The 12,003-nt window shown below is 52.1% G+C and overlaps 2 protein-coding genes across 3 annotated transcripts; both read left to right on the forward strand.

The window, feature by feature from the left end:
- Window positions 1-1,123: 1,123 nt before the first annotated feature.
- Window positions 1,124-5,986, forward strand: NABP2 (nucleic acid binding protein 2). 2 transcript variants are annotated; one of them, XM_054580251.1, is made up of 7 exons: window positions 1,124-1,397; window positions 1,573-1,674; window positions 2,071-2,209; window positions 2,324-2,395; window positions 2,574-2,655; window positions 2,745-2,808; window positions 5,468-5,986. In XM_054580251.1, exons 2-7 carry the CDS (start codon window positions 1,596-1,598, stop codon window positions 5,665-5,667), a joined length of 636 nt encoding a protein of 211 aa, XP_054436226.1. In that variant the 5' UTR covers window positions 1,124-1,397; window positions 1,573-1,595; the 3' UTR covers window positions 5,668-5,986. The 2 variants fall into 2 exon arrangements, with proteins under 2 accessions (XP_054436226.1, XP_054436225.1); XM_054580250.1 differs by having other exon boundaries at window positions 1,125-1,493.
- A 1,418-nt stretch (window positions 5,987-7,404) lies between these two features.
- Window positions 7,405-11,630, forward strand: SLC39A5 (solute carrier family 39 member 5). Its single transcript, XM_054580252.1, has 10 exons — window positions 7,405-7,688; window positions 8,194-8,377; window positions 9,154-9,316; window positions 9,482-9,651; window positions 9,847-9,987; window positions 10,351-10,447; window positions 10,528-10,698; window positions 10,859-10,939; window positions 11,049-11,239; window positions 11,487-11,630. Exons 1-10 carry the CDS (start codon window positions 7,405-7,407, stop codon window positions 11,628-11,630), a joined length of 1,626 nt encoding a protein of 541 aa, XP_054436227.1.
- Window positions 11,631-12,003: the final 373 nt, after the last annotated feature.

The following is a 12,003-nucleotide window of genomic DNA, read 5'->3' on the forward strand; positions in this document are numbered from 1 at the left end:
ACTAGCTGTACTCCTGCCATATATACGTCGGCTCACAGAATTCCCCCGAAACACCTAAGGGGAAAGAACGGAGATTAAATGTCCCTCTTTCTGGGTTTGATTTCCTTAGAATACAACACTTTGGTTGGGGGTGGGCGGAAGAGAATCAGCTCCGAGGAAAGTCTAGGTGGAACCTAAAGCCCTCTAGAGGAAGGAGAGGATTAATTAATTCAGCAGCGAAGGCATCAAAATTACATGACCTCTTGGGCTAATCTGATATTAAGTAGTATTTGTTATGGATATTCGCTAAGCATATGGTAATGCCCATATATATGCATTTGTTTATATGTATTTGGTTTATTATACACACTACTGAGCTAGCTACCTTTTGTTGACTAACAAGTCCCAAAGGGAACTAAAGGTTCAGGCCTCTTTTCAGTCATCTGGGGTTTAGGGGCTGAGATCTGTGAGATAACAGCATTGGGAACAGCCTATGCAATTGTAAGAGGGACTAATGCAAATGTAGCTCTCTGCCTGAGGTCCCCTTTCTTCCAAGGGGCTGAGTGCCTATTGTCTGTGGTTTGAATGCCACTTTTTCCAGAGACCCTGACCAAACTAGATAGTGCATTAATGGTGAACGACCCCAAACAGGAATAAAGATAAAGGAATAAGGGTTAAAGCAATGGGAGGAGAGTAAACTGCTTGCTGTATGCTAGGTACTGCTTCCTGTAGAATTACATTTTTAAGAATTGTTGGGACAGAAGTAAATCGCTGAGTCAGGTTTTAAACTTTTGTCCTCCAGATTCCAAAATGCTTGGACCTTTTTCCACTGTGTCACATCTAGGAAGAGAAACGAAATCTTAGATCCTAAGTGCATTCCCCCAGTCAAATAAAGGAAAATTGGAACCCGAGGCGACCCCTGGTGGTCTATCTTTCTCATTGCTAAGCTCGTCAGCTCCCAGGCTCCCTTAATACCTGGAATACGCCCCCTTCGCGGCGCGTGAATCTCAGGTCTCGATTGGCTGGACGGAGGCCAGAGGCGGGGCGCGCCAAAGCGGTGCTGATTGGTTGGAAGCCAGGGGACACTTCCGGGAATATTCACGCTCTCTCGTTCCAATGAGCTGCATCCGGCGGCAGTGGGGCATGTAGCTCCCCCTGCGGGAGGTTCAGCGGCATACACTGTCCTGCCGCCTGCCTGGGTGGGTGGTGGGCTGTGGGTGGGGGAGGGGATGGACCGACTCCCGGCTTGTCTGTATGAGGGTTCGGGAAGGTTTGGAGACTAAGATTCTATTCTGTGGCTCTGCACCGGTTTCGCTGCCCACCTCTCCGTCGGCTCCCCCACCTCGGGGCTTGAGACTGGAAGAGCATCTCGGGAAGGGCCATTCCAGCCCCGAAGCAGGCTATCCAGAGACCCTCAGGTTCTGATCTTGAAGTTGGAGGCCCCCGGGGAAGTTCGATTCTAACCTTTTAGAAGAGTTAGAGGGTTTGAGGCTGCCTGACCCCAGCCAACCGTGGTAGGTAGACCTTGGGAGGTGGAGCATGGGGGCGAAGGCTCCAGGCGTTGAAGCCTTCATCCCCTTTTCCCTTTTCTAGTGGGGTGCTGAGGCTGAGGCAGCATGACGACGGAGACCTTCGTGAAGGATATCAAGCCCGGGCTTAAGAATCTGAACCTCATCTTCATTGTACTGGAGACAGGTGGCTATGCTGGGACAGTGGGCCCTTGGGGGCGGGGAGATTCTCAGGGTTGGGGGACAGAAGGGGAAAAAACATCACCTCCGTTCTTAACTTGCTCCCTGGGTGACAGGGCGCACCCCAAGGCATGGCTCATGCCCAGTTGCTGTCCTAGACCCCAGCCCAGAGAGTTGCACTGAGATGTGGGTAGGCAGGCGGAACTCTTGCCAGATCCAAGCCTCCAGTGCCACAAGGGCCTCTTTCCATTCAGTGCTCTCTGCATGGTGCGGCCCCTCCACCCCAGCCTGCCCCAGAGATTTGGCTTTACCCTGTTTGTACAACTTTTCCGTCACCCCACCAGTATATCTAGATCTCATCCTTCTGACCATTCCCCGCGCCATTTATATCTGTTCCCTCCAGGCCGAGTGACCAAGACAAAGGACGGTCACGAGGTTCGGACCTGCAAAGTGGCAGACAAAACGGGCAGCATCAATATCTCTGTCTGGGACGATGTGGGCAACCTGATCCAGCCTGGAGACATTATCCGGCTTACCAAAGGGTAAGCTAGCTGGTGACTCTTGGTTATCCAAGGGCAGTAACAGTCAAATGGGTGGGTTAACAGTCCTTGTAACTCTTCTGAGTATTCTGAATCCTGGTTTTTGTGCCCCCACAGGTATGCTTCAGTGTTCAAAGGTTGTCTGACACTGTACACTGGCCGTGGGGGTGATCTTCAGAAGATTGGAGAGTAAGTGCTGTTTTGGGGATTGGGATGTAGAAGTAGTAGGCCAAAAGGGTAAGTTCGAGGTTTGTAAAGAGGCAGCATAAGGCTGTGCAGTCCATGTCCTGTGTCTGGACCTTTCTGAGGCCTCCAGCAGTGGTCCAGAGGATGAGTCTGAGGCTTTGGCCACTTTCTCCCCTTGCAGATTCTGTATGGTTTATTCTGAGGTTCCTAATTTCAGTGAGCCAAACCCAGAATACAGTGCCCAGCAGACACCCAACAAGACGGTGAGTCCCATGGCCATGATGTGGGGGAGGGCAGGGCAGTCCGAGAAGCATGGTAGGAGTTCAGGTCTGAGTGCAATTTGTGCCTTCAGGTGCAGAACGACAGCAGCTCTACAGCTCCCCAGCCTACCAGCGGACCCCCTGCAGCATCGCCAGGTAAACCTGTTCCCTTCTGTCCACTAGTCTACCCAGCTCCCCTGTTCTTCCTAGCCTGGAGAGATGCACAGCCCTCATGCATTTTCCAAATCTCTCTTCTGTCAATATGTCCCCTTCCACCCAATTCTTCTCCCAGTTGTTTTGCAAGATTTGAGGATCTGTTTCAGTCACTGATAGTGCATTGGTACATTTTGCCACTACCACTCAAAGGCAAAAATGAGAACAGTTTGTCCACAAAGATTGTACTCCTTCATTCTAGCTTGTTTCCCCTTGTTTCTTCTCTGGCAAAATGTTGTCCTTTTCCCTTGCCTGGTTTTTTTCATTGTCCACTTCTATTATACAGCGTAACTTACATGACTCAACATAGAGCCCACACTGCACAGCTTTCAAGCATCAACTAGTTCCCTTTTGGAATCACCACTCTCCTTGAAACTTAAGACCCTGCTTCTAGGCCTTGGCCTTACTTCTAGGCCTTACGATTATTTCATCTTACGTACTTCAAGCCCCTGCTTTATGTTCTCTTGAGGAATTGGGGCCTTACTGCAAATCATCAATTTTTAATTAGAATCACTCACTAACACCAACTCCTTCGTCTGGTGATGGCTTCTTCTCAGGAAGCTGGGTTTTACTGCTCTTTCCTCCATCTGGGTCATCTCTCAGCTCCCTACTGCTCCCTGAGTGTTTGGCTTTCTCTTGCCTCTGATCGGTGCATGAGGTTTCTCCCTAGGCTTCAGGCTGTGTCTACCCTTACTCAGTTTGTGTCTGCATTCCCAGTTACCATGGTTTTCAGAATTGTTTGTATCAGAACCAATTCTGATTGCACAACCAGGGGTCATGTGTTGTGCTTTTGTTTTTGTTTTTCGGAAACACCATGAAATAACAACATTTAATTCCACCACAGAAATTAGTATCCATGTTCTCAACTGAAAATACGACTATTACATATTTTCAGATCTCCATACAAATATTTTAATTAAGGTACATTTACGCCTATTTGCCCCAGTATTCATTTGCCTAATGTTTATTCACTTCGTCTTCTGCCAGTAGATACAAAAAGCTTAACAAAAACATGTCTGGCATTAACATTTACTTTCTGTATACTCGCCAAACATTTTCCTGTGAATTGAGGAAAGGGTATTATTTTTCAGTTCTGGCTGCAGATATCTTTTCTGGTGGAGCAGGGTTTAGCAGTAATGTGGTCCGGGAATCACTAGTCTATGACATCTACCCCATGACATCTACCCCATTTAGGGTTCATAGTGCCCTGTGTATGGAAAAAGAAGACCTCTGCCTTCATTTAACGAACTTTTATAGATGAGGAATGCCAAGGAATAAAACACAGCACCTGCCTTTACGAGCCTGTAGTCTATGAAGGAGGTAGTCACAGACTATGATTATAATACACTGTGAGTGCAATGATAAATGACAGTGATATGCACAGTTATGGGAGCACCAGGAGATCATCTCACATACCCGACTTCAATCACACATTTAAAATATACACACAAATGTTACTTATTATTGATACTTGGGGTGGGAGTGGGGTAAGAGTATATGTAATAATTTTTTGCTTATCATCTATACTTTCCGAAATGAATATGTATCATTGTGATACACTCCATGCCTTTTTATAATTAACAAAAGAAAGTTTGTTTAGAAAGTTACAGAGGTAGTAAAAAGTGAGCTCTAGATGGGCTAAAGAAACAAGTTATAGAAGCAAAAGAAGGGCCCTGGAGCTTAGGAAAGTCCACTGGAAAAGATTCAAGTGGATGTGCTCTTGGGGGAGAGAGAGAGCATAACTTTGTTTGTTTGTTTGTTTGTTTTGTTTTTCCCGATTTATTTTTAGAGAGGAAGGGAGAGAGAAAGAGAGAGAAACATCAAGTGGGGATTGGTTTCCTCTCCCCCACCCCATCCCGTTCTCCCATTTGGGGATCTGACCTGCAACCCAGGCATGTGTCCTGACTGGGAATCGAACTGGCAACTTTTCAGTTCACAGGCTGGTACTCAGTCCACTGAGCCAGACCAGCCAGGGCGCAAGAGGGCTTTTAAAAAAAAAAAAATCTTTCTTATATCCCTTGGCTGATGTGGCCCAGTGGATTAACTGCCGACCTGCAAACTGAAGTGTCTCCGGTTCAATTCCTAGTCAGGGCACATGCCTGGGTTGCTGGTCAGGTCCCCAGTTGGGGTGTGCGAGAGGCAACTGGTCACAGGTTGACATTTCTCCCTTCCTCTCTCTCTAAAAATAAATAAACAAATACAGTCTTTTAAAAAATAAAATAAAAGATCCTTCTTATAACACAGAAATTTCAGGCCCTTCCCCTTCCTGTGCTTCTCAAGTTTTACAGTCACTTTTGGTAAAAGGGCATTTTGTCAGAGGTCCTTGAGCCTAGAATTAGCTAATTTTAGGTCTGACTCCCAATGATGCAGAGATGAATAAAAGAAAAATATAGTACTAGAATTCATATAGCAACTTACAAAATTACTGAGTTTTTCCTGGGGCTCCATTCATACTCCCCACATTATTTGCATTTGGTCCAGTTGGCATTAATGTGCAGTTGTGCTTGATTGAAGACTCCTACTCTCTGGGGTATGGGAAAAGGCTCTGGGGATAGACCTAGTTCTCTAATTCATCTGTTTCTTCCTCTTTTCCCACAATTAGCCTCTGAGAGCCAAAATGGGAATGGACTGACTGCCTCACCCGGTCCTGGTGGTGGCCCGCACCCCCCTCACACTCCTTCCCACCCCCCCAGCACCCGAATTACCCGAAGCCAGCCCAACCACACACCTGCTGGCCCTCCTGGTCCCTCCAGCAACCCTGTCAGTAATGGCAAAGAAACCCGGAGGAGCAGCAAGAGATAGCAAGACATTCTTCTTCCCTTCCGACCACTGACCATAACCCAAGTGTCTGCTAGAGAACACAGCCTTCTACTGGGCTGCTGGCTTGGGGGTGGGAAGGGGTAGGTAGCAGTATTTTAGCCACTAAACTTCACTGAAGGGGCGGTGAGAAGTGGCCTTATCCACTCTAAGCCCATACTTGCCCCCTCATCCAGCTGAAGCTGCCTGCGCCCTGGGATTCGGGGCCCTCTGCCTGCCTTTCTTCCTCTTTAGAAATGACAGCTACAGGGTGTTTCTTCTTCGTGTGGGAAGTCGAATTGAATCCCTTCTCAATAAATGTTACCACTCTGTACTGGACTGCTTTGCTTTTTGTGGGAAAATGAAGAGGTTAGCAGCTGGGCATTTGGGAAAATGGGGTGTCCCTAGGAGGTGGAGAGGAGATAGTTTACCAGGTAGGGAGGCCTAGGCAAAGCAGGCCTGCCCCTTTAAGGTAGTGTCCCTCCCCTTCCCCCTCCCTATGGTGACCCTTGCCCGCCTGCCTGTCTACCCCCCCTCACAGCTGCAACCAAGAAGACTGTGTCCCCCTTCCTCTCAGCCTCCTGTCTCCTGCTGCCAGGTAATACCAACCTTGACCCCCTGTATCAATTTGCCCCAATCAGACTGTGCTCCCCTGATCTTAAGCAAGGTTGGACATCAGAGGGGAGCCCAGATACTTCCTCCCTCTGCCCAGCAGAGCTTCCCCTGTCTTGGTCATTGATTCCCAGAGCGCTGGCTCTTACTCGCTGGGGTGAGAAATTGCTAAAAACAATTTATTTTCCCTGCATGTGGGATTGCCACTTATCTGCCCCTTCACCTTCCTCAGCAGCTTAGGAACATCTGGGTCCAACTTTCCCAGGGAATGTGGGGATGGGGGTGGAGATGAATGAAGCACACTGCCAGATGTAAGGTAGGTGGGGTTGGGGTATATGCAGGGGACGGCTAAAATAGTACCAACTGAGTTAGGGGGTGGGTTATTTAGAAGAAAAGACCAGGTCCAGATTCTCCTTAGCCATGTGGCTTTTCCAGGGGCAGAGGGTGGCCCCTCCCTACTGGGGGCCCCAGCAGAGACTGACCTTTGCCCCCCCCAAGAGACCAGTGAACCATTAACTCCACTCCCATGTGAGCCTTCCCACGCTTGTCCCACCCCTGACCCCGCCCAAAGCAGGTGGGCTAAGAGGGGGGGCTTGTCCATCCCAGCCTTCCATCTGACGTGGCCTCCTTTCCACCTGTGAGCCTGGAGGCTGAGCCCAGCCAGCTCCCCTCCCTGACTCAGGAACCTCAGTGCCCACAGCAAGGCATGGCAAGAACCTGAGGTGATGGGGCTCTTATACACCAGTGGGGGGTGGGCTTCTGGGGATTGAGGGGGCATAGAAAGGTGGGACAAGGTTGAGGGTTGGGGTTTGGGGGACAGGGACTAGACTGTCAGCCCTGGATCAGGTGAGGGGAGCATCCTGAGTCAGGGAGGGCGTTCTAGGAACTGGTAAATTAGAGCTTGATCCAGGAGGAGGTCGTAAGGAGGGAGGAAGGAGGCTAGAGTCCGGGCTTCTTGCTGGATTTAATGTAGGGGGCTATGCGAGGAGCGAGGGATCCCTTCTGGCCCTTAGCTGAACAGCAGAGCAGGAGCACTGATCCTTCCTCCTTGTTCTTCCAGGACACAATTCTCAGGATGTTCCAGGGGGAATAGAAGCTAGAACCAGAGCCTCTGACCAATAGCCCTCAATAATGGGGCTTCCAATGAGTCATCTGCTGGTTGCCATATGTGTATGGGTGGCCTTGGGCTGGGGCAGGGGTTCGGATCCTGACCTGGGCCCTGCTGAGCTGGAGCAGAACCATTACCTGGCCCAGCTGTTTGGCCTGTATGGGGAGAATGGCACACTGTCTGCAGGGGGCCTCGCGAGGCTTCTCCACAGTCTGGGGCTAGGCCGAGTTCAGGGGCTGCGCCTGGGACACCACGGGCCTCCTGCTGGCCGGGCTGCACTCCCAGCTGGAGACAATGCCACACACAGGTACTAACCCCTTCCTCCACCCCAAAATCCCACATCCCAGCTTTTTTCAGTGCTTCGATCAGTCTCCAGTGTCTACATTTTTTGGCTCCTAAAATCAGATTCCCAGGATTACGAGTTTTTCAGAACCTGACTCCTTGTAGTCCCTTCAAGGCCCCTTTTGCCTCTATTGCCTTCTAATTCTCCCCTCTTCCAAATCCTGCACCCTTTAAGTTCTTTGCTTTTAGTCCCAGTGCTCAGTGTCTCCAGGCTGACTCGGCTCCCAATTTGTAACATTTTTGGCTGTCCCCCAACTCCTATTTCCAATCACTTCCATGTCCCCCATTCCTATAATAACTGACAATTTTCAGACCCTCCCAGGACTGACATTCCATTCGTTTCTGGGTCCCAGGAACTCCAGCCATTGGCTGGTCTTCCCTTTTCCCCTAACCGCTCTGGCAGCCTCTCAAGAGGGCTTTCTCAGAGAGCACGGGCCAGTCTGACTCTCTATCCCATCCACCTGTTCCAGGCCGCAGGACGTTGAATTGAATGTGGATGTCTGGGCAGAGCTGCCTCTGGGTCCCTCAGGGTGGGGTGACCTTGAGGAGCCAAAGGCCTCCCCACCACCCCATGGGCCAGCCCCGTCAGGCCTGGACCTCTTTCACAGGCTGCTGCTGCTGGACCATTCACTGGCTGACCATCTGAATGAGGATGTGAGTCCGATGAGCTCTGGAGGGGGGAAAGGAGCCATGGGATTTAGATGGCATGAAATGTTTAAGGAGTCAGGAATTTAATAGTTACTTTTTTAAAAATCCAGATGTGGTGTTCGGGTATGTTATTCCAATATGAAATGTGTTCCTTCTGGGCTCAGAGCAGATAAGCCACACTCAGAACTCCAAGAACTAGCTTTGGTGTCACACACTTGACAAAGCAGAGAAACCAGAGAAGCAGCCAGGGTGGGCTGTGGGGCAGATTATCTGAAGAGCGGATAAGCAGGGAACAGACAGCTGTTTTCATCCAGAAAGACACCGAACTGGTTCCACATACACCAGAGGGCAGTCAAAGCTAACCCTGAAGCAGGCCTGGTGCGAGTGAGTGCCCGGTAACAGGAAGTAGTCAAGCCAAAAGCTGGAGAAACATGTGACCGGGCTGTTGAAAGGAAGGTTGATGGCATTTCAGGTTCTTTTCCCTTCTAAGAATCTGGACTGGAGAGTTTTGGTTGTCCAACTGAATCTATGACCAAATCAAAGAAATCATCAGGTGCTTGGGAGGGAGGGAGACGGTGGCAATGTTCACTCGTACCCAAGCTGCACTGAATTGAATATTTGTATTGGATTGAATATTCACTGATAATTAACACGTACTGATTACACGTACCTGTACCCAGTCCCTGATGCACAGGGGACCCTGGGAGAGACCCGGTAGTCCATGTGATGCAAGGGCAGATCTGCGTCACAGTTCAATGTGACTCCCAACTCAACTCCCCTAGTGTCTGAATGGATCCCAGCTGCTGGTCAATTTTGGCCTGAGTCCTGCTGCTCCTCTTACTCCTCGTCAGTTTGCTCTGCTGTGCCCAGCCCTGCTTTATCAGATCGACAGCCGTGTCTGCCTCCAAGCCCCAGTTCCAGCCCCTCCAGGGGATCTACTGTCTGGTCAGTGGGCGAGAGTGGGTGGTAGGGCACCCTGAATCCTGGTAGGGAGCGGGCTCCAAGCCAAAGAAGGGGGTTCATTGGGGTGCTACCCCCCTTGCAGTGTATCTTTGCCCCTGAGCCCCTTCCTTCAGCCCTGGCCTAACGTCAGCCCCTGATTCTCCCCAGCCCTGGTTCATAGCACCCTGGCAGTCCTGGTGCTCAGCCTCCCGGCCCCCCTCTCCCTGCTTCTGCTGCGGCTCCTTGGATCTCGTCTATTGCGGCCCCTGCTGGGCTTCCTGGGGGCCGTGGCTGTGGGCACACTTTGTGGGGATGCGCTGCTACACCTGCTGCCACATGTACGTGGAGCCCCTTCCTTGTTCCCTTACCCCCTTTAGCGGACAGCCCCCCCTCATATCCAAGATGTTCCCAGTGAGCTCACAGCCTGCCTTCTAGTAGAATGTACGAGTGAAGGCTTGCCACCTCCCACCCAGAAGGGGGATGTTGCCGGGTACAGGGGTTTCGGGGGTCTTTCCTAACCTCCTCTCTGTCAGGCACAAGGAGGGCACCATGCCGGACCTAGTGGGCGGCCAGAGGAAGACCTGGGTCCAGGGCTGTCCGTGCTCGGCGGTCTCTTCCTGCTCTTCTTGCTGGAGAACGTGCTAGGGATTTTGCGGCACCAAGGGCTAAGGCCAGTGAGTGACAACTCTTTTTCCTTCTTCTGCTGAGACCAGAGTCCTACCCAGGAACTGGCCACATGAACCAGGAGGTGAGGGGCCGAGGGTGCTCCTGGCTCCACCCTTTGCCTGACTGCTACCTGGGAATGGGTAGGGCTCCCTCAGCACAGACTCAGGACTGTGTCTGGCCCAACAGCTTCCTCTTCTGAGTTCAAGGCAACAACAGGGAGGTGCCAACCTGGGAAGAGAGTAGAAGCCAAAAAACATCCCCAAGTGCCAGAAACAGAACCAGGCGTTTGTTTTCCCAGCTGGTAGCCTGGTCTCTCCTTAGCCCCTGGTGTTGCTGCCTCCTCCACCAGGAGGGATACCCTCCTATTTTAGAGATGCTGCAGGCGAAAGAGAAAGGATCTCAGAACCCCAAACCTGGACCCAGAGGACGGCAGCGGGATGGCACTTCAGCCCCTACCGGCAGCTCCAGGTGACTAGAGGAGGAAATGAAGAGTAGGCCCCCAGGCTCACTTGCAGCCACCAACACTGTCCTTGTCTTTCTTCCTGCAGAGCCAGGGACTCTGGGCTGCAGGGAGCAGGCCAGCCAGCCCCCATCAGCCCCAGCCCCTTCTGGGCACCAAGGCCACAGTCATGGGCACCAGAGTGGCAGTGACACTGGTATAACATGGATGGTCCTCCTGGGAGACGGTCTGCACAACCTCACGGATGGGCTGGCCATAGGTGTGAAGGGAGGGGCAGAGGGAGGCAGATCAGAGGCTCCTTGTTACTGGCTGGAGCAAGGAGAGGGCTCCCGGGAGGTGATGATCACGGGGGAATGCAGGCGCCTGCCCCTGGGGGAGCTTTCCCGCAGACCGCCCAGCTCCGATCCTGCCGCCCCCAGGTGCCGCCTTCTCTGATGGCTTCTCCAGTGGCCTCAGCACCACTCTAGCCGTGTTCTGCCACGAGCTGCCCCATGAACTGGGTACGAGTGGCAGAACTGGGGTTGGGGTGGCACTCGGAGGCTGGCGGGTGACATTGGTGAGGGACGGCCCTGGCTTACTCCCTCCTACCCTGTCTTCTCTTCCCAACAGGTGACTTTGCAATGCTGCTCCGGGCAGGGCTGCCATTTCGGCGGTTGCTGCTGCTGAGCCTGGTGTCTGGAGCTCTAGGGCTGGCGGGTGCCGCCCTAGGAGTGGGGCTCAGTTTGGGCCCTGTCCCCCTCACTCCCTGGGTGTTTGGGGTCACCGCTGGGGTCTTCCTCTATGTGGCCCTCGTGGACATGGTGAGGCATGGGGCAGAGCAGAGCAAACTGAGGGAAGAGGGGTGTGGAGGAGAGGGAAGGATCAGTCCATCCACGTCCACCGCAGGCCACCTGGAAGGGTGCTGGACCCCAGGCCTGCAGTCTGAGAAACAAGGGCCTGGGAGAGTTGGGGCAGAGACTGTTGATACTTCCCCACACCATCCTCTCAGTTTTTGTGTTTCGGTGACAGAGATAAGGGGAGGATCCTGATGCGCTTCTTTTCTTTCAGCTACCAGCCCTGCTGCGTCCTCCTGAGCCCCTCCCTACACTTGAGGTGCTACTGCAGGGGCTGGGGCTGCTCCTGGGGGGCAGCCTCATGCTCACCATAGCCCTACTGGAGGAGCAGCTACGGCCCCTGGTCTCTGATGGCTGATGGGGGCAGGGGAAAGGCGTCCAGCTTGCTCTTCCTTCCCCCCAACCACAGGAATGGAGGCGGGACACAGGGCCAGTAGGAGCAATAGGATTTTAATAAACAGAACCCATCCCAAAGCCATGACTATGACAGTTGTACTTGCACCAAAACAGCATAGAAAACCAGGATGTGGTGGGAGGGGGGCTCAAAGCAGGTCAGGGGAGGACATGAGTAGGGGCCTGGAGGATACGGGGGGCATCAGTCTACAGGGAGAGCATTGTGCTTTAGCCCAGGGAGGAGGGGAGGGATGGGGCAATGCACTGAGGTCCCCACTTTTTCCTGCTGCCCTCAGCACCCTGGGGATACAGGCATCTGGGCAGATCTGCCCTTTATT

This window comes from Pteronotus mesoamericanus, unplaced genomic scaffold (genome assembly GCF_021234165.1).
Source record: "Pteronotus mesoamericanus isolate MK-2021 breed Mesoamerican mustached bat unplaced genomic scaffold, CSHL_Meso_final contig_56, whole genome shotgun sequence".
Taxonomy (NCBI): domain Eukaryota; kingdom Metazoa; phylum Chordata; class Mammalia; order Chiroptera; family Mormoopidae; genus Pteronotus; species Pteronotus mesoamericanus.

What these genes read in the sequence shown, in the direction of transcription:
- NABP2 (XM_054580251.1), top strand. Translation starts at nt 1,596, where the DNA reads ATGACGACGGAGACCTTCGTGAAGGATATCAAGCCCGGGCTTAAGAAT. An exon ending in AGCAGACACCCAACAAGACG is followed by an intron (nt 2,656 to 2,744) that starts GTGAGTCCCATG and finishes TTGTGCCTTCAG; the next exon opens with GTGCAGAACGACAGCAGCTC. An exon ending in ACCCCCTGCAGCATCGCCAG is followed by an intron (nt 2,809 to 5,467) that starts GTAAACCTGTTC and finishes TCCCACAATTAG; the next exon opens with CCTCTGAGAGCCAAAATGGG.
- SLC39A5 (XM_054580252.1), top strand. Translation starts at nt 7,405, where the DNA reads ATGGGGCTTCCAATGAGTCATCTGCTGGTTGCCATATGTGTATGGGTG. An exon ending in GGAGACAATGCCACACACAG is followed by an intron (nt 7,689 to 8,193) that starts GTACTAACCCCT and finishes CACCTGTTCCAG; the next exon opens with GCCGCAGGACGTTGAATTGA. An exon ending in TCCAGGGGATCTACTGTCTG is followed by an intron (nt 9,317 to 9,481) that starts GTCAGTGGGCGA and finishes GATTCTCCCCAG; the next exon opens with CCCTGGTTCATAGCACCCTG.